Below are 21395 nucleotides of genomic sequence, written 5' to 3' on the forward strand. Positions count from 1 at the left end.
GCTTCTGTGATTGTGAGGTCAAAAACTGCACAAAAACACACAGAGAAACAATTTTTGCTGAAAAAAAAATTCCAGGCTGAAAGTGATCGTGAAGGCTGCAACGTAACGCGCCGAAAATAAAATGAAGGAAGCCTAGCACCAACGCGTAAGACTTGAAGGTAGCGAAGCTGTACGCAACCTTCACGACCATCACGAAAGTTTGAGTCCGCAGTTGCAGCCGATTTGCTTCTTCGCTGGCGCAACGACCTTTATTCCATAATTGTTGCTGTAAGTATGAGCTTGTTTCATATATTTTTTGAAGTGTTAATCATTGGACATTACAGTGGAGGGGCGTACGCTATGGCGTGTTTTTCTCCTTCCTAGCAAGTGTTGCCACGATTACGCCGAAGGCTGGAGTTTTTTTTTTTGCCAATCTTGGCCAATCTCCCTAAGATGGAATGCTTGGTTTGACAAACGTGGGTCGGGGACGCTGGGAGGTCACCGCGAGACACGCACCCCCGAGGGATCGGCCTTTTCTTGATTTTTCTTTACTGCCGGGCGGTCACCGCAATCTTGGCCAATCTGCCTAAGTGGGTATGCTTGGCTTGATAAACCTGCGCAGGAGACGCTGGGTGGTCCTCGCGAGGCACGCGCGCCAGAGCGCTAGGCATTTTCTTGGTTTTGTTGACTGCCATGTTTTGCATCAGCTTATCACCCGTGTTTGTGGCTCTAGTACCGCACGAAATAACGCTTGTGCATCTCCAGTGGTTCTTCTGTTACCTAATTGTACAGTCTAAGACGATTTGTAGTTCAGCTTCACCATAGAGCGCTTGATTCACCAATACTTGCCGGCGACAATAAAATTTTTAACGAATGACGACGCCGTAGATACGATTTGACTTAAAAGCTTGTTCCGCCTTGTGGCACCGCGCAATGCAAGCGGGGCGTTCTGAGTTGCGCTGGGCGGCTGTGCCGATGGCAATGTTGGGTCAAATTGTAGAGCGCCACTTCCATTCGCCGAATGTGCTTTGTTTCTGGCACAGATTGGGCAACTGAGTGCACTGTGGTGTAGCTGAACAACGGGATTGCTTTAGAGTGTAGATAGAGAGATAGAGAGATAGATAGATAGATAGATTGATAGATAGATAGATAGATAGATAGATAGATAGATAGATAGATAGATAGATAGATAGATAGATAGATAGATAGATAGAGATATAGATAGATAAATAGATAGATAGATAGATAGATAGATAGATAGATAGATAGATAGATAGATAGATATAGATATATATATATATATATATATATATATATATATATATATATATATATATATATATATATATATATATATATATATATATATATAGAGAGAGAGAGAGAGAGAGAGAGAGAGAGAGAGCTTTATTCAAGCAAGTACTCAGAGAAGCGCGGTGGCCACCGGACGAAGGCTGGTGGCGACTTCGGTCGCTCTTTTGACCCCAGATTTTTGTACAGTACGGTTAGAGTATACCCAACGCCTGCCTTCAGTGCTCGCTGCGGGTGATTCAAGGGAATGAGTGGAGGGGGCATTCCCATAAGGAGCGGCACTCCTGTGCAGCCTTAGAGTGGAGTTACTAATCGGAGGGTTAGCCTAAAAACCAGTACGGTGCTTATCCCAGCAAGACAACCTTTCAAATATGGTGCCCTTGCACACCATGTTCTCTGGCGGCCTCAGGCCCTGTTTGTGCCCACAACAGGCCGCCTCACGGCCTCGTCCGCACATTCACCTTCAAAAAACGTTTGCCCACAGGATACACGTTGCTGATATCATGCGCATGCTATCCGAAAGTTACAAATTTGTGAGGGCTAAAACATGCGATTTGATTACTAATTTGAGTCAAAATGGGACGGAGCAACCCTTATTTCTGCAGCCCACGTGGCAAACAAGAAAGTAGAAGTTCGCAGTAATTGCTGGAGAATTCCGGGTGCGAGATTGGGTAGCAGTCCTTGTTTGATCGTAATCGGCAGCTGTGGCTTTTGCATTTTGTACTATGCGTTTTGTAGCTTCTGACCCCCCTCCCGCTTTTCGAATATCGTTGCTGAGGTCTGAAAGGAAAGCTAAGAGGGGATGATAAACAATGTGCTTGAAAATAAGGAGCTTCGGGGCCGGATGAGGATTTTTAAGTTTGAACTCTGCCCCCAAATATTACGACTAACTGCAAGGGCTTTTCTTGCAGGCTAAAACATCCGCCATTTTACATCGGTCGAGAATTTCTTGACAAGACTAGACAGCGCGAAAAGTTGAGGTAAAGTTGCAAAAGTGAAATACACAGGTAGCGCTTGTCCAGTGTAAGCCTAATTTAATTTTCCGTACTGTTTTGTCATGTTTAGGCAGGTAACAACTTTTCAACCATATTCCTGGGTACACGTAAGCCGGATTGGATGATTTGAAGGCGAAAGCCAGCGAACTTCTCCCCCGCTGCAGTGCGTGTGTACGACTCTCTTCGCCTTCTTTTGTATACGTCTTTTGATGCGAGTTACCCGGACTGGCAGACTGGCCCCGACTCACGCGGCCGCTTGCCCACGGTGAGAGCTCTCCTCCGAGTGCACCTGTCCTACGCACGTGCCGTCGCGATCACCGGTCGCGGGTGCGCATCTGGCTGATTCCTGTTCCATCATGGCGCCGTGGTTAGCGCACTTTGCTGCTGCTCTGGCGACTCCGGTTCAAATCCCACGCTGAGGAAAATGTGTATGTGATCTTGTTTATTTAGTTTCCCTTTGCAGCGGCGGCAATTTTGGTGCCACTTGCGTTGCCGCAGACGATCGCGACAACTGGGATCACTTCTCGCGTTCGATTGAACAGACCAGGCTTGCGCCTTAATGTATTTGTTGCGAAAGTTTTGACGACCGCTCTAAACGTGCCTGCATACGACCTACGTTATTTCAGTTTTTTTTCCCTTTTTTTCAAGCCTTGGTGCCTTGGGGAAGGTTCAGCTCATACTTACAAGCGAATAATTAGCCATGTGTTTTGTAGCCAATACAACCATAGCTCTCAGCAGTGATGTGCCATGCGGGGAATTTTCCCATTCACGGGGAATTTTCGGCTGAAATTTGGTCAGAAGGGAAAAAGGGCATTGTCATGAAGTGCCCTGAGCGCGGGAAATACAAGAAGAAACGGCGGGGAAAAGGCGCAGCAAGCGTGCGAGTGGCAAAGGGAAGAGGAAGAAGCGAAGATGGAAAAGGGGCTCGAGACAAGGGAGAAAGAGGAGGAACGAGGCTCGGGGGGGTTCGAGGAAGGATCGAGAAGTGATCGAGGGCAACCAGCGGAGCGTCTACCCCGTGGTAGCCTGGCGGACCAGCGGCAGTCGACCGGACTGCGGGTACGCCGATCCTGTGAGGACCCTGCGCTTCAGCGGCAGTCGCCCGGACTGCGGGAGCGCTACCCCAAGCACTGCTCGTGTTCCCGCCGACCAGCTTCTCGGGCAGACCAACGGTGACGTCGTCATGGCGCGGTGACTGCGCTCGGATGCCGGGGCCACGCCGCGTCAACGACAACAACCGCCAGCGGTAGCCGCCTCGGCCGGAGCTTCTACCCGCTGCCGCTCCCGCCGCCGCCAAAAAAACTGAGGCCCTTGAACGATTTCGCGCGGCTTGGACTCGGACCCTTCTGACAGCGACAGCGTATTCGCGTGCCACGCCGGACTCGCGGCATCTTTATTCATTTTTCTCCCCCTTCCTTTTTCTGCCTTTATTTTTTTTATAAATATTTCCGTTGTTTGAATTTGGTCACCTGCCTCGTCACTTGAGAGCCGCTCCCACTACGGCCCTGAACCTGCCATAACATAACAAGTGGCGTCCGCGACAGGACTCTTCTTAACATCTTGAAGAGCAGGACGTAGAACCGAGCGGAATTCACGAGAGGAGTGGCAGCATGGACCTCGAAAAGACTATCGCTCTAGGGAAGGAATTGGGTTACAAGGATGCGGAGCTTCGGGAATGGGTGAAGTCTGAGCAGGCTCGATTATGGGAAGAACGGCTGGCAGAGCGTGAGGCCGTGAAAGAAGCTGCAGAACGCGCGAGGGAAGAAGCGCAACGGCAGAAAGAAGCATCCGAGCGGGAGCAGAAGACATTAGAGATGAAGATCCGCTTGCAAGAGCTCGCGAGGGATAGCGCGCAAGTTGATCGCTCAGCACCTGAACCTGTAGCCTCGGGACACGCAACGGCGGTCAGCCCTCACAAGCTTATCCCGCCTTTTGATGACAGGAGAGACGATCTCGACGCCTATCTTGTCAGGTTCGAAAGAATCGCGCTTTCGCAGAAGTGGCCTGAAAGTGAATGGGCAGTAGCTCTGAGTATGTGCCTCGCGGGTGAAGCGCTGACAGTAATAGGGAGAATGACCCCAGAGGACTCCCTAGATTACAGAAAAGTGAAGCTGGCCCTGCTTCAACGATTCCGCTTCACTTCGCAGGGGTACAACGAAAAGTTCAGGAATGCGAAAGCCGAAGACGGGGAGACCGGCGTACAGTTCGTTTCTCGCCTTGCTGGCTATTTTGACAGGTGGCTAGAGACGTCCGGCGTCGCGAAAACTTTCGACGAACTGCGAGACAGAATGATTGGGGAACAATTCATGAAGTGCTGCCACACGCAACTAGCAGTCTTTATCAAGGAAAGGAACTGCAAGACAACTAAGAAGATGGCAGAAGCATGCGACCACTTCATGGAAGCAGAGGCCATCAAAAACTTGGGTAAGGCCCGAGATGAACCGAGACGGGACCAGAGGTCAGATCAGGCCCCAAAATTAACGAAGATCCAAGGTTGCTTCATCTGCGGCAAACTAGGCCACCGTGCTAGTGACTGTAGAATGTCAGGACGGCATGGTAGCTGCGGCAAGTGCGGAAAACCTGGCCATAGAACTGAGAACTGTCGAGGAAAAGAGGGCGACGCAAAACAGGTTTCGGCTTGCACCGTAGCGAAGCGCTGACGTCTACAGCAGAGGACACCCGAACAGCTAGAAAAGAGCGATTCAAGGATCAACAAGTTCTTGGTTGAAAACCTACCTGTGGTGACTGGGGAAATGTACGGGAAGCGGATATCGGTGCTACGAGACTCCGGCAGTAATACCGTAATCGTGCGCCGTGATCTTGTGCCAGACTCTTGTCTGACGGGCCAAGCTTCCAGTGTGGTGTTCGTGGACAAAACTGCGCAGCAACTTCAAGAAGCGTACGTCAAGGTCCACACGCCCTACTTTTCAGGGATGCTTCTGGTGAAATGCATGCAGGATCCCTTGTATGATTTAGTACTAGGGAACATACCAGGAGCCAGACCACCCAACGACCCTGACTGGAAATGGCATCCACATGTTGATGAAGCCAAGACAACCCCAGAAAGCTATCAAGAACCAGCTCAGAGCTCGGGCAGCTCTAATACTGCGATGGACTCTCAGAAGCTCGTGGCTGTCGCCGAAATCGACAGGCTGCCTCCAGGTAGCTTTAACATCACGGAGGTCACGAGAGATGAGCTCAAGGAAAAACCAGAACAAGATGACAGCTTGAAAGACTGTTTTCGGAAGCGGGGGACAACTTTCATATCGAGGAGTGGCAACCACTACAAATATGTCGTAGACAGGGGATTGCTGTACCGGCAGTATCACCTTTTGTCTGGACGCTCATTCAAACAGGTTGTGGTACCCCAACCTTTGAGGAACGCAGTGCTACAGAGGGCACACGAAGGCATCACGACTGGACACCACGGCATCCGAAAAACAACGAAAAGGATTCTCGACGAATTTTACTGGCCGAGGGTGCATGCCGACGTGAAGCAACTCGTAAAATCCTGTTACATCTGCCAAAGGACTGCACCGAAGGGAAGAGGACGACCTCGACTACGAAAGGACGACCTCGAGGACGAAAGGGGACGAAAGGACGACGTCGACTCCGAAGTGGACATGGGCAAGAAGACAACCCTCTTTCCCGTAAACGTGCTCAAGAAATACGAGGCACGGCAACAGGCGTCCTCGTGCGTAGCGGCCGTCAGTGCGATAGAAGGTTACATCGATTGGGAAGAAAAACCCTTCCTGCCCCTCCAAAAGAAGCAAATTGTTTGTTCTTTAAATAGACGGCTCACAGAGAAGCCTCGGAGGAGTACAGCTACCGGAATACAGCGCCCAGCCGCACCAGGGTTCATATGCAAGCCGAACGTTTGTCCCGCGAGAAAACCGTTATGCAACAGTCGACCGGGAATGCTTAGCGCTTGTGTGGGCCATCCGAAAGGACACCTAACCCTACGGAAAGGAATTAATCTAGCGAACAGACCACCAGCCCATGCAGTAACTTCAGAGAGCCTAGCACCGGGACAACTAAGTGCTCAAACTGAGCCTTTGTTTGCAAGCGTATTCGCCCACAGTTCACTGCATCAAGGAATGCGAAAACGTAGGGTCAGATATAAAAAGCCGAGGGAACGCTCTAGCAATTTCATGGGCACTTGTATGCCTAATCGTCAAGTATGGTATTAATAACTTTCGTGCACAATATTTGCAGTTCTTACTTTTAATACCCTTCTTCCTTTTGTTTTTCCCGCGTGAAGTTGTGAAAGTGCGCGTGTTTTCACCCGGCAACTTTCTTGTGCGGGGGGTGATGTCATGAAGTGCCCTGAGCGCGGGAAATACAAGAAGAAACGGCGGGGAAAAGGCGCAGCAAGCGTGCGAGTGGCAAAGGGAAGAGGAAGAAGCGAAGATGGAAAAGGGGCTCGAGACAAGGGAGAAAGAGGAGGAACGAGGCTCGGGGGGGTTCGAGGAAGGATCGAGAAGTGATCGAGGGCAACCAGCGGAGCGTCTACCCCGTGGTAGCCTGGCGGACCAGCGGCAGTCGATCGGACTGCGGGTACGCCGATCCGGTGAGGACCCTGCGCTTCAGCGGCAGTCGCCCGGACTGCGGGAGCGCTACCCCAAGCACTGCTCGTGTTCCCGCCGACCAGCTTCTCGGGCAGACCAACGGTAACGTCGTCATGGCGCGGTGACTGCGCTCGGATGCCGGGGCCACGCCGCGTCAACGACAACAACCGCCAGCGGTAGCCGCCTCGACCGGAGCTTCTACCCGCTGCCGCTCCCGCCGCCGCCAAAAAAACTGTGAGGCCCTTGAGCGATTTCGCGCGGCTTGGACTCGGACCTTTCTGACAGTGACAGCGTATTCGCGTGCCACGCCGGACTCGCGGCATCTTTATTCATTTTTCTCCCCCTTCCTTTTTCTGCCTTTATTTTTTTGATAAATATTTCCGTTGTTTGAATTTGGTCACCTGCCTGGTCACTTGAGAGCCGCTCCCACTACGGCCCTGAACCTGCCATAACATAACAGGCATCTTTAATAGATGCAGGGAATTTTGGGAGTCATGGACTAAAAAATGAGAAACAATGTCAGTAAAGTGGACCTAGCGTTATTTATTGCTTTTTTCTCACAGAAAGATATCCGCAGTCATGTTCCCACAAGCCAGAAGCTACAGCACCGCTTTCAATCCCATTAATAAAACAGGAGTGCAGTGGCTACATAAAGTATACATAGGTGGCGTGCGCCCAAAACCGAACACGAATCCACCTAAAGATCTATCAGCTTCAAAAACACAATGCAGGAAAACTTCCAGGGAATTCCCGAGAAACCAGCGGGAGAAAGTGCTAAAAATAGGGAATCTCTGAACCCAAAAATGGAACTTTTTCTCTCCAGTACGAAACAGCACTGCATGCGGTCTCCAGGAGACTTGGTTTAGAGTAATGCAAACATTTACACAAACTTGTTGCAAACTTTAAGAAAATTGCGACTGCTTTCCGCAGAAAGTGATGATGATGATGGTTGGATGTTTATGGCGCAAGGCCAACTGAGGCAAAGAGCGCCAAAACAATAGTCATATATGAGGGGTGAAACCTTAAACACTAAGTAAAGTCAGTAAAAACAAAAGTGAAATCACGAAACGACAATGAGCATGGCTGGTGTATAGGGCCAGATTTCATGATGCCTGATAGGAAATGAGGTTTAAAAACTTGACCTCTGACAAATACTCAAACACACGTTTCATAGAAACAATGGCATCGTGACCTAGAAAAAAGAACGGATGTAGGGGAATATGTTGTCTGTAGAGTTCTCTGAAGTGTTTGTGTGGTGTTGTGTGAAGTGCCTTGCATGTGATTAGTATGTGCACTACGGATAGGGCCTCTCCGCACCTGCTGCACTGGGGTCTAGAAGATCCCGTCAGCAGATACGAGTGCGTCGCATGGGTGTGCCCTATCCGCAGCCTACCCAAGGCGACTTCCGTGTGTGTGTGTTGTGTGAGTCAGCTGTGTACCGTCCCAAGTGTGGCTTTATTACATGTAGTTTGTTGTCTGTCTGTTCGTCCCAGTGTGTTTGCCATGTTCTGCGCAGGTGTTGCCTTATGTGTGGCTTGAGGTCTGTGTAGGGTATCGTTGTAATGTCTACAGTATTCCTGAGTGCAGCAGCAGCGGCCCTCTCGTCTGCCAACTCGTTCCCAGCAATCCCTGCGTGTCCTGGAACCCAGCAGAGGACCAGCTCATGCTTTAGTGCATACACGGACATGATAGTGTTGAATACAAGATTAACTATGTGGTTTTTGGTGGGCTTGTGCGACGACAGTGCGCGAACAACACTCAAAGAATCTGTATAGATGACGGAATTGGGAATTTGATTTTCAAGGATGTGTCGTACAACCAGTAAAATTCCATACGCTTCTGCTGAAAAAATTGTTGTGTGCACGCTCATGGTTCTGGCTGCATTGAAATTTGGACCATGAGCAGCGCACGACACCATAGTGGATGTTTTAGAAGCGTCACTATAAAATTCTGCACATGTGTATTTAGACTGCAAAGACAGAAAGTGTTGCAGTATTGCAGCTCGTGGTACCCGATTTTTGTCAAGTGTAATAAAAGTAAGGTCGCATGACACAGTGCGAACTTTCCAAGGCGGTAAACTGTTTGAAAAGGATGACCTGTACACATCTAAAAACGAAGCACTGAGATCCGAGGCTCGCTCTTTCACTCTAAGTGAAAAGGGCAGAGGAACGGATGGGCGCTTTACAAAGAGCAGAGATGTTGATGTATCGTTAAAGACAGGATAAAAAGGATGATTATTCAGCGATGAAATTTTAAAAGCATAAAGCAAGTCCATGTATGTTCGTTGGTTCTCAAGGCTCCACTTATTACACTCAACATAAAGACTCTCAGCAGGGCTAGTGCGAAAAGCACCCGACGAAAGACGAAGGCCCAAGTGTAGCACTGGGTCAAGAATTCGCAAGGCTGTCTTAGTCGCCGACCCATACACCACAATGCCATAGTCCAAACGAGACCCAACCAAAGCAGTATACAAGCGAAGTAAGAGTTCTTTGTCGGAACCATAGGATTGGTGGGAGAGAACCTTAAGTATATTCATTGTTTTGAGACATTTATTTTTAAGTTCCTTTGATGTGGGGAATAAATGTGAGTTTGTGATCAAACACCACACCTAAGAACTTGTGCTCCTTGTTCACAGGAAGCGACACGAGATTAAGATGAATGTCTGGGTCCGGATGGACCCCACGCTTCCTGGAGAACACAACGCAGGAACTTTTTGCAGGATTCAATTTAAAACCATTCTTGTCTGCCCAGCCGGCAAGTTTCTTGACACAAAGCTGTACTTGACGTTCACAGATCGACATATTACATGATTTATAGGATATCTGGACGTCATCTACATACATGGAATAAGAGATTGTGGGTGGCAGTGCCTTACCAAGAGAGTTCATTTTTACTATGAAGACAGTGCAGCTTAACACACCACCTTGTGGCACGCCATTTTCTTGCACGTGAACCCTTGAGAGTGCACCACCGACTCTCACTCGAAACGTTCTTTCTGACAGGTAACTGACAAGAGTGTTTAACATGTTACCTGAGACACCGAATGACTTTAGGTCACTGAGGATCCCGTACCGCCAAGCGGTGTCGTACGCCTTCTCGAGGTCGAAAAACACAGTTACACAATACTGTTTATGAACGAAGGCATCCTTTATATACGATTAAAGAGATACGAGTTGATCGTTCGTGGATCGCCCCGCCCTGAAGCCGGCCTGGCAGCTGTCGAGAAGACCGTTGTACTCAAGGAAGTACACGAGCCTGCGATTTATCATCTTCTCGAGAAGCTTGCACAGGCAGCTCGTCAGGGCAATAGGACGGTAACTTGAGGGGGACGACGGGTCCTTTCCCTCCTTCAGGAAAGCTACAACTATAGCCTCCTTCCAAGAGTTTGGAATGTGCCCCGAAAGCCATATCTTGTTATACAGGTGTAAGAGTGGTAGAAGAGTGTCTGCGTGCAGGTATTGTATCATTGTATATGTGATGTCGTCTGGGCCTGGAGCTGAGGGTTTACACGTGCTCAGAGCAGCCCTCAGCTCATGCAGTGAAAACTCTGAGTTATAAGAAGATGTTGACCTATTGTTATCTAGTATAGGATTCTTTTCGGCCGTTTGTTTGTGTTTCATGAAAGTGTTTGTGTAGTGTGCTGAACTGGACACGTGTTCGAAGTGTTGTGCAAGCGTGTTAGCCTGGTCTTCAAGTGTGGCCCCTGTTGTGCTAACCAGGGGCAGGCTGTGTGTCTGTTGTCCTTTGAGCTTGCGTATACGTGTCCAGACTTTGTGTGTGTCTGTGTATGAATTAATGGATGTCAAGAAGGTGTGCCAACTCTCTCGTTTCGCCTCACGGCGCACACGTTTTCCTAACGCCTTGGCCCGTTTGAACAAAATGAGGTTACCCGACGTGTTTACCGACGAAGGACACCCTGGGCCTCTCGCACCAGCCTACAGTCCTCATTCCACCACGGCCTCCGCTGGTTGCGCAGGGCACCAGAGGCGTGGGGAATGGACTTTTCGGCGGCGTCGAGGATGTGCGCCGTGAGCAGTTGGGTAGCTTCTTCAACGTGTAGGTGTCCTATGGATGTGTGGTGTAGTTTGGATGTCTCTGTAAATGTATTCCAGTTAGCTCTTGCTTCATTAAACCTTTTATGGGAAGATTGACTGCTCGGGCCTTACCTATATACGTTAATGAAGTGGGGAAATGGTCACTACCATATGGGTCTGTGCCCACACCCCACTCAAGACATGGAAAGAGAATTGCAGAGCCAATAGCCAGGTCAAGATGTGAGTATGTGTTATGACCTATGTTATGGTATGTAGGCTGTTTAGTGTTGAAAAGGCATGCTCCAGAGGATGTAAGAAACCTCTCTATCAGGCGACCCCGGGCATCCGTGCGAGAAGAGCCCGAAAGAGAATTGTGAGCATTAAGGTCGCCTGCTAGAATGTATGGTTCAGGCAGCTGGTCAACCAGCGCCTCGAAGTCAGAGCTCAAAAGTGTAACATCAGGAGGAATGTATATGGAGCATACCGTTATCAACCTATGAAATATTATTGTGCGGACGGCTACAGCCTCAAGGACGGTGTTCAAGGTGACAGGGTGGCATGCTAAGGATTTGCGGGCGATTATGGCCACACCGCCAGAATAGTGTGTGCAGCCATCCCTGTCTTTCCTGTATGCCAGGTAACTATTCAAGAAATTTGTGTGTTTAGAATTCAAATGTGTTTCCTGAACACACATTACACTTGGCTGATTGGTATGCAGAATCTCATACACGTCGTCAAGATTATTCAGAAGGCCTCTGCAGTTCCATTGAACAATATTTTCTCTTCCCATTATTTAGTGTGAGAGCTACTGGAGTGTGTATGTTTATTTGTCGTCTTTCGGGGCTGTGACTCTTGGATTTGGCATTTTGGGCGGCCTATCTGTAGGCTTGGACGTCGGAGGCCGCTCCTTGCGCTGCGTTGCAGGCAAGAACGGCACGACGTCCATCTCGTCGTCCGATGTCCTGGGTGTGCCCGTTGAACCGGGCCCCCCGGACTGGGCCCCCCTTCGGGGGCCCTTCGTTTGAGCCGCCACCGCCGCTGGTGTCGGAGGCACCAGAAGTGGCACAGGCGGTGCGGTGGGAGCCGGTGCGGGGCCCGTGGTGTCAATGGCACCCTCGAACGCACTGGAGGATGGGGAGGCAAGGACGGGAGTGGCACCGGTCCCGACGGAAGAGGTTGTTGCCACCTCAACCGCTGCTGGCTCAGCGAGCGGTGCGGATGCGGGTTGAGCTGCCAGAGGCAACCCAGGGGGGGGGGGGGCAGTTCCAAGTCCGACTCGCGGTACTGGGTCCCCGCCAAAACCAGACGCCGCTCCGCCCCCCGGCGAGCTGCGTCGGCGTACCTCCCCAGGGGGAAAGAGGCGAACCTCTTCCGCGCCTCTGGGTAGGTGATGTTCTCTGTGACCTTTACATTTATGATTTGTTTTTCCCGTTTAAATTTCTCGCAAGTGCGGGACCACGCTGCGTGGGGCCCCTGGCAGTTAGCACAGGTGAAACTCTGGGTGTTGCAGTTTTCGGATGGGTGGTCATGTTGGCCGCATTTTGCACAGGTAAGGCGGCCGCGGCAGGCGTTTGTGCCATGCCCGAACCGTTGGCACTTGATGCAGCGCCGCGGGTTCGGAATGTATGGGCGGACAGAACAATGTATGTAACCGGCATTTATGGATTCTGGAAGGATGGATCGATCGAAGGTTAAGATAATGTGTCTAGTTGCTACCTGTTTGTCATCGCGGCGTATTGATATGCGCTTTACAGCCGTGACGCCCTGATCCCTTAAGCCTTCCAAAAGGTCGGCCTCGGTCTTGGACATGAGATCTGCCTCAGAGATCACACCTTGACAACTGTTGAGGCTGCGGTGGGGTGTGACCCTGATCTCCAGATCTGCCATGCGGGTTTTTTCAAGAGGATTGTGGATTGCTGCTGAGTTTTTACTTCAACTAGCACTTCACCAGTTCTCAGCTTTCTGGCGTCATATGTTTTGCCGATGATACCTTCAACGTATTTAGAAACAAGAAATACTGATTGAGAGGAAACCGGCTTCGATTTGTCCACAGATTCAATGATCAAAAAACGAGGGTAGTTATTTGGCTTTGGGAGCTAGATAGAAGGCAAAGGAGGAAAAGATACTTCGGTGCGGCCCCTTTTAGGGGGCCGATCACGGTTGGGGAAGGGGTTTGAAAATGCCATATAGCATAGTATAAAAGCAGGGAGACGGGGGTACTTTCTTTTTTGACCTTACCCTGGTATCCAAAGAGGTCCCGGAGCTCCCTGCCTGGTAGACAGACAGGGAGCCCATCCGCCGGAGCTTGACCTGGGCTCCGACGGCCACCGTTCGTGGTTTCTAACCCTCCACCTATAAACACATCGCCACGGTTGGATCCAGCTTATGTTTGGGGGGTCGGGGTCCGCGGTATCGCCAGTACCGTCACCAAGATTGCTCAAGGTGCCCCGTGCGGGGTTTCCGCAGAAAGTATGTTTCGAGAGACACAATGCCCAAAACAAGTTTTAGCACTTTGGCCGTTTTAAAAAGAACAGCTACAACAAACTTCCAGCCTAAAGCAGTTATCGTTACCGTCAGCTCGAAACTGGCCAATGAAGTCCCGCACATAGCTCGCTCCGTTTGAGGGGATGTATTTCAGTTTACTTTCGCGTATCGAGCTTTCTGACATTTGAAGCGTGGATTCGAGCGACCGGTATAACATAAACAAAGTGTTTTTAGGCCTCGGGAGCTGAATAAGTTTCCAATAAAGTCAGGAATGTTTGTGTTTAAGCTAGTATGCAAGAAACAATACTGGCATTCAAAATACCGCTAACAACGTGCAATATTCTAACATACTTCTTGTAAATCGGACCCGAGGCATCCGTCCCGTTATTATACTGGAACTAGAGTTACTTGATTGATCTTATGCCTGCAAGCCGCCTAACTCACCTGCCACCCTAGAGCGCACTTGGTGATAACGTCCAACGAAATCCCTTGGCAGAGCTTTGACACGTTGATGGGAGTATGTCCTGTGGTCGATACAAGTTGCTCAAGAATCTGGGCGGCGGTGTCCGCGCATTGGTGTATGGTTGGGAGCATGAGCTTCATTTTTGCTGACGTGAAGCTGGGATTTAAGGTGCTCCGTACGTGTCTCCATTCGTCTCCTGTGGGAGAAAAGAGAAAACGCGTCAATTAAACGATTCTCTGAGTTTCGGCACGTACCCAATTTTTTTAACGGATAATCTGGGTTCCTAAGATGGCCTTTGGATCGTACCAAGGGCTAAATAAAACTATGCTCCGATGTTTTCTGTTGGGGCGTTACCTACGAATTCAAGGGGAAATGATTGGGAAGAAAGCAGACTGTACTGCTTATAACAGCGAAGCTACGATGCCATGTAAACGGACCCGCTGTTATATCTTCTTAAGAAGTCTTCTCGGCCGCGCCTCACCGAGGGACGTGTTTCTGCAGTTCCCTTATGTACGCTTGTACTTTTGTTTAAATTAGTAAACTTTTATTTGACTTGAAAATAAAAGATTCGAATTGTCACCGTTTTTATTTACCGCTCCCTTCCAGGTAAACGTAAAAGGCAGCATATATATGCGGCATTTTGGGCATTCGCCACTCCTGGTGCAGCTTCGACGGTTGCAACTTTGAGGAGCAAGTTTGCGGATATCTTCTCAAGTCTTATGGTACTAACCATACCTCTCACAACGACAAATCGGTACAAAGAGTGCTTGTAACAATTAGACGAGTGTAACATTTGTTTTTCACCTTACGAAGATAGTTGCACTTCTGGATTTTCTGCTGTCGATAGTGTGCTCTAAGGGCACTCTTGTTAGCAATAGTGGTAATAATGTGAAGAGGTAACGTTTCATCGGCTTAATTCTTAGTGTGCCACAGCGAATTTTATTGGACCCTTTCCGATAGTGCATTTCTTCTAAGCATAATACGTATTTAAAATGACTGAACAAGCTTGACGTCCGAGAAGTTTTTAAAACCATGCAAGAAAAAAACTAACGTCGCTTCGTCTATCGGGAACGATGATGGAAGCCCTCGGCTTTTTCGTGTGGAATTAGGCCGCTGTCGTTGGGTTTGTTGGGATTCACAGAGTTTTTTAACGGGACGGTCGCCATCAGTGAGACCAAGATCACTTCGTTTTAATCGGAACTGCTTGGGTTGTTTCGGAATGGCACAATCACAGAGACGTCGGCTTTGCAACCCCAGGGACCCAGGTGGGACTCCGAGCCCACGAAGCGTTTTCTTTCTTTTTTGAGGCGCCTCATGTGCGTTCGCCTATCATCATCATCATCATCATCGTTCTGTGAAACCCATTTTGTAAAGTTGGCTTTTCTGCAGTGCGTTCGCCATCAGTGAAGCACAGAAATCGCCACTTCTGTTTTTACGTCAGAATCTGACAGCGCCAGAGGTCTGAAAAATACAATGGAAACTAACCCCGCCCCCCCCCCCCCCCCCCCCCCCGCCTTGTTTTTTTTTAATAAAAATGTGTTAGCACCGACCTTTCCACGAGGGAAATGTATTGATATGCGTTGCGGACAAAGTTCCGAACAGCGGAGTTTTTTTTTTTCTTTCAAGGCGTTTTATACGTCACCGGAGATTCAGATTACTGGATTTAACGCACCGAAGCTACACCCTGGCTATGAAGCGCGCCGTAGCGGAAGGCTCCGGATTAATTTTGACTACCTGAAGGCCTTTAACGTGCGCCGAATTGCTGACAAACAAGTGTTCTATGTTTTCGCTTCCAACTTGAAAGCGGCCACCGGGGCCGGGATCGAACCATTGTCTTTGTGCCCAACAGCCAAACGCCTTAGACACTAAGCCACAGTGTCAGGTAAGCATATCACCGTCTTCGTCATTATAGTAATGGCCGATGGTCGCCGATATCAAGTACTGTTCCCTAAGGGCCTGCGAAGACTGGTGAAATGAATATTCGATCCCAACAGGCTGTTGCGTATTGTTTTTTAAGTGCAAACTAGGGGACTTGTCTTTTGAGGCGCCCGCAGACGAGAGCTACATTGAAAACCCATTTGTAAATAGAAATACGCCCAAAATTTTCCATGGGAAAACGTTGCACCATATTGGGAAAAATGCGTTGATGTCGATTCTTGCGAGTTGAGTCAACCGAACGTAACGGAGGAGCTTTGTTCAGAAGATGTCAGCGCAATATTTCTTCTCCCTTTTCTCTCTGTGAACGAGACAGTGGCCGTTTGAACGCCCGCTATGAACTGAAAAAATAGTTGGTTACTGATCAAGGCTTTTTTTTCCACAAAATCACCTCATTAAACGTGTTGTGGTGTTTCGGGTACGGTCCCAAAACCAAGCAGCAATAATGTTAATGGAAAAAGGCTCTGTTTTCCTCTTGTCTCCCCCCTTCCGCTATCCCCGCCACAGAGAAAGGAAATACAAGTATACTGAATGATCAAAACAATTTTGATCCCCTGCTTGAATACAAATAGCGAAGTGCATACCGAGTTTGTACGGCAATGCGAGACTGTTAAGCACATCTTTTACTTGTATTGCTGAAGCCGTGGCGTTCGTAAAAAAAAGGCCTCGATTTGGGCTATAGTGAGCCGTGTGTATCGTGCATCACGACGATGCGAAGCCATTGGCAATTTATTAGTGAATACCTGATGACGCTATCAATCGTTCGTTACCTGCTTACTTGCCGGACTTATCTTCGTATTTGTTGTTTTCACTACAAAAAGCAGACCACCCAAGCCAATCCCTGGATGTGAAGGAGATAAAAATTACAACTACTAAGGCACCGATTGCTTTTACTGGCCACTGTCCGAGAGCTATCTTGATGGCAGTAAAACGGCCTTTTCTTCCTAGAGAAGTGCTTTTGGGGTGAGTAACTATTGGAAGCGTGTTGTGACATACGAAAGTTTAAGCAAAATACTCATCACGATTTTTTGCCCCAAGGTACAAAAGAAACACTCTCCGTACTATTTAAAAACTGATTTTAAATCACCTGTACAAGTAGCTGCAGACTTTCACTTGTCAGTAACCACGTAACGTTGCTGATAAATGAATTAATTAGAGTATTCAAGTTATACCAAGCACATTAGAAGACATAACCCGTGCTACGACGCCTGACGGTGCTAGTTGTTCAGCTTCGAAACTGCGTCTGACTTGGTGGGCTTAATTTTAAAATGTTTTGGTATCCTTCGTAAAAAAAACCGGGGGTATAATAGAGAGTTTTAGCTGACCGTTTCTGACGGTCCGCTCCGCTCCGATAGCAAGCGGGAGCGCCATTGCGCATGCGTGGCACGCTAGCGCGCTACCGGCGATACCGGAGCGGGGCCCCGCTCCGCTAACCGGGGCCTCTTAGCGGACCGTCGCGGCAGCTTATGCTACCGGGCGGAATGTTAACATGGCTGCCCCCGCAATGCCAGCGCGCTCCGGCGAACTTCGTTTCTGCAACTGAAACACGACCGACGAAGCCGCGAAAGCGGCTTCGTCGGTCGTGTTTCGAGTTGCAATGCGGCGACCTTTCATCTGACGTGTCGTTTTACCGGGCCCAAAGGCTGCACACGTTCCAGGGTTGCGGCTCAAGGGAAGCGGCCGCAGAGTCATTTGTGCGTGCATTCATGTACGAGGCTTGAGAGAGTGAAAGACGCAGCGGCAAAAGGAAGAGGCAGAAGAAAGGCTGGAGTAACCTTGTTTACCTCAACACAAAGCAGGAAGCAGGAAGTTTTGCCTTCAAAATAACATGGGAACACAATAATTGGCGGAGGTAGAGAGGGAGGAGTGGACGGACGCAACGCTGAGTGAGAACGGTGTAAAATGCGCTGCGCCTATTTTCGAGGTCTGTGCGGCGAAAGTAAGAGAGCGCCGTCATCACCATCAGCACTGTATAACCAGACGGGTCTAACAAAGGTACTTTTTTTTTCTTCAAAAATACCAGTGTTGAGCATAGTTGAAGCTGGTAAGAACATTTAGGATATGCCCTAAAAATACGTCCGCCCGCATCAAGAACTGCCTTATAGGCACTGCCGGCGAGCAAACTTCGAAACTAGCGTTTTTCTCTGTGCCAATCTAAGTAAGGATTCGAAAACATTACTTCAAAAGGTAGAAAGCTGTTGGGCAGGTTTCTATTCAGCTCCCAAAGGATGGAAATTTGGGGAAGTTGGTATTGGTTAAGCATTCTGAACAGCGCAGCGTAGTAGTCACAACACGTGGGACAGAAGAGGACAGGCCGATGTTGTATTCACAACTAATTTAATTGAAACAGCAACACAAAACACAAGTACTACGGGGGTGTTTTGTGTTACAAGTACTACCAAACCCACGTGCCCTTAGATTATAACGTTATACATAGATTACAACACACATCCCAAACTGCATGAATTGACACGGATTATTGAAACACGGACTGATCCAAGAACGATTTTTTTTCTCCATAAAGTGTTATCCACGGCTAGCTGAAGAATTACCCGCCGCGGTGGCTCATTGGGTAAGGCGTTGCGCTGCTGAGCACGAGGTAGCGGAATCGATTCCCGGCCGCGGCGGCCGCTTTCTGATGGAGGCGAAAAGCAAAAACGGCCTTGTATACGAGATTTCAGTGCACGCTAAAGATCCGCTGGTGGTCAAAATTAATCCACAGCCCTCCACTACCGCGGGCCTCATCGCCTGCGTTCCGTCGGCGCGCTAAAACCCTACAATCAATCAATAAATCGCTTAAGAATTACAAAAAGAGGCGATCTGTGCGTAAGCGAGCTCTCGATAACACTTCATGAATAAAAAGTTTCATTCTTGCATTAGCCCGTGTTGCAATGATCAGTGTCAATTCATGCAGTGGGGAGGTGTGTTGCAATCCATAAATATGGCTTCATGATGTGAGGGCACGTAGGTTTGGTCCTAGTACTTACGTATTGTCTTGCTGTTTCAATTAACTTAGTTGTGAGCACAGGGTCGTCCTGTCGTCCTCTTTCTCTCTTGTTGCTTGCTTTCGTGTTATGCCATTCTGTTCGCCCAGATCGGTTGAATCAGGCAGGTTGTTACCAAGAGATGCGTCGGAAGGGCAATATATTGAACAACGTGAAGGAGAAACAAAGGAAACAGTTTTTTTTCTCCAGAATCCTGCTTATGCACTGTAAATGACTTTGGGCTAGTTGGGCACACACGACACTTTAGGAAACAGCGCGAAAAACTTGGACAGAGAGAAGGCAAACAGACACGTGTCTGCTTGCCCTCCTTCTGTCCAAGTTTTTCGCGCTGTTTCCTAAGGTGTCAAATTTTCATTTTAATTCTCTGCATATATGATGTGAAGGCGCTGGAAAAGTTTGACATCGCTATCTCTTTCCTTTTAAGGTGGGGGAGTTAGTACTTCCATATTTTACACTGCCTACAACGCTTTTTTGCTTTTGGAGAATTTCGCAGGTTGTTCTAGGATAGCCCAAATTACTGTCTCCATCTTAGCAATCACAAGCCCTCACTACGTGGCGCGTCACTAGGAGGAGGAGGAGAGAAGCGAACGGAAAGGCCGACAGGCGCGCCACTATTTTACAGAAAACTTACGCGCATTTGTACGGTTAGGTGGGGGGGGGGGATGAGGGATGCTTTTAAATGATGAAGAGAAGTAAGCCTGGCAGCGAGCTTAGCTTGCTGCTCGACATAAACATGAGAGGTGCGAAAGTGAAAGGAAGCGAAGACACAAAAGCTTATACAGACACTACAAACGCAAATGAGCGCACATAAACTCACAGACGATTGCATGAATCTATACTTTCCCGGAAGCGTAACCTAAAAAGTGAGAGTTTAAGTTGCTGAATATTTAGTATTTGTGTTTCAGTAACGCATTTGAGCCAATGCGTTTATTTCCAACCCTTCTTTGGTGTTTTTTTGCGCGTACCGGTCTACAGTCGTCCCGGCGGTTTTCTGTTTACGCCAGTTCCGCTTCGGTAGCCGCTCTCGAGGAAAACTCCTCCGTCCGAAGGCGTTTAGCCTTGTCCCCATAACTGGCCGTTTCCGGGAATGACCGAGGCGAAGCTTTACTTATTAGGCCGGAAGGTGGCCGGATTGGCGGCAGTCGGTGCGCAACACAATGTCATGGTCCAAGTCAGTTGAACCTTGGAACATCACAGAGGAAAGCAAGACAACACTCAGAACAGACACCATGACCAAAGACCTCGTTTCGGCGTTTCAAAATTCTCGTTTCAAAACGCTCCCTTCACGAGGAATTAACGCTATCACGTCGCATGTCGGAAGACCGCAATGAAGATGTTCTCTCTAACTTTTCTAAAATCGTTGTGATGGATGCACCATTGCTATTTGTACATGGTATTTTTCGTAATAGTAAAGAGCAAGCCGTACATTTTGGGTTAGGTAATGGTTTTAAATGTAAAAAATGTGCAAAAATGCGCCCCAATCCACTCTGTGAATGTTGTGGGAAAGCAAAGCTGTAAACGACACCCACAACGATCACCCATGTGACATCACTTAAATTCACTCACGTTGCTCTACAAATAAGAGAGACCAGAGACAAGTGAGATGCACATAACCACAGCCTTTATTACTTCAAAGAGATATTCCTTGGTAAGGTTGAATTAATGCATGATTCATGAACGGTGTATGGTCGAGTTGTATTGTTGAAGTACATCAGAGGAAACTTTTTTTATCAAATTAAATTAAACTCAATCCCGGTGTCAGACGATCTCACTTCTGTCTCTACCGCCGCCGACGAAGGCGACGAGAGTGAGTGAGTGAGTGAGTGAGTGAGTGAGTGAGTGAGTGAGTGAGTGAGTGAGTGAGTGAGTGAGTGAGTGAGTGAGTGAGTGAGTGAGTATTTATTGAAAGCGAAAGTGGAAAAGAAGTGGGCTGAACGGTGTATGGTCGAGTTGTATTGTTGAAGTACATCAGAGGAAACTTTTTTTATCAAATTAAATTAAACTCAATCCCGGTGTCAGACGATCTCACTTCTGTCTCTACCGCCGCCGACGAAGGCGACGAGAGTGAGTGAGTGAGTGAGTGAGTGAGTGAGTGAGTGAGTGAGTGAGTATTTATTGAAAGCGAAAGTGGAAAAGAAGTGGGCTGGGGATGTTTTGAAATAATTTCGGGGTTCACCAGCATAAAACCCAGTACGGGGGAAGGGGAGAGGGAATGAAAGGGTGTAGGTGAGAACAAATGGGGCCAGAGGAACAGCGAGAAAAATAAAGAGATAAGGAGTGTGTAAGGCTGGCCGGCAGGCATTGGCTACAGCCGTTTGATGAGGTCGGTCTCCTCGAGGAAGGCCAGGACACGTCGGAAGGCTTCCAGCCAGATGAAGGTGGGGCCCGTCGGGAAAAGCAGGTTCAGCAGGGTGTGGCTGTGCGGCCCGAGACCCTGGAGTGCGGCCTGAATCTCTGCTCCGGGGAATCGTGCTGGCGGCAGAAGCATAGCAGGTGCTCTAGGGTCTCGGACTCTCGTCAGTCAGCACATTTGGGCGACTACCGGCGACCTTGTCGGTGCAAGCGGGCTGCCACATTGCAGCATTCGAGCCGCATGCGGAGGAGATGGAGCAGGCGTCCCT

General features: G+C 48.8%; 1 protein-coding gene across 1 annotated transcript in view; it reads right to left on the reverse strand.

The window, feature by feature from the left end:
• The window catches only part of LOC144176720 (cytochrome P450 3A5-like), a 109255-nt gene that overhangs the window by 5800 nt on the left and 82060 nt on the right, over positions 1–21395 (reverse strand). The window contains exon 4 of the mRNA XM_077705226.1: positions 13816–14030. Within this exon, the coding sequence (XP_077561352.1) occupies positions 13816–14030 (215 nt within the window). The remainder of the gene's footprint in view (positions 1–13815; positions 14031–21395) is intronic.

This window comes from Haemaphysalis longicornis, unplaced genomic scaffold, assembly GCF_048455015.1.
Source record: "Haemaphysalis longicornis isolate Haplotype H1 unplaced genomic scaffold, Haemaphysalis longicornis Haplotype H1 scaffold_1, whole genome shotgun sequence".
Taxonomy (NCBI): domain Eukaryota; kingdom Metazoa; phylum Arthropoda; class Arachnida; order Ixodida; family Ixodidae; genus Haemaphysalis; species Haemaphysalis longicornis.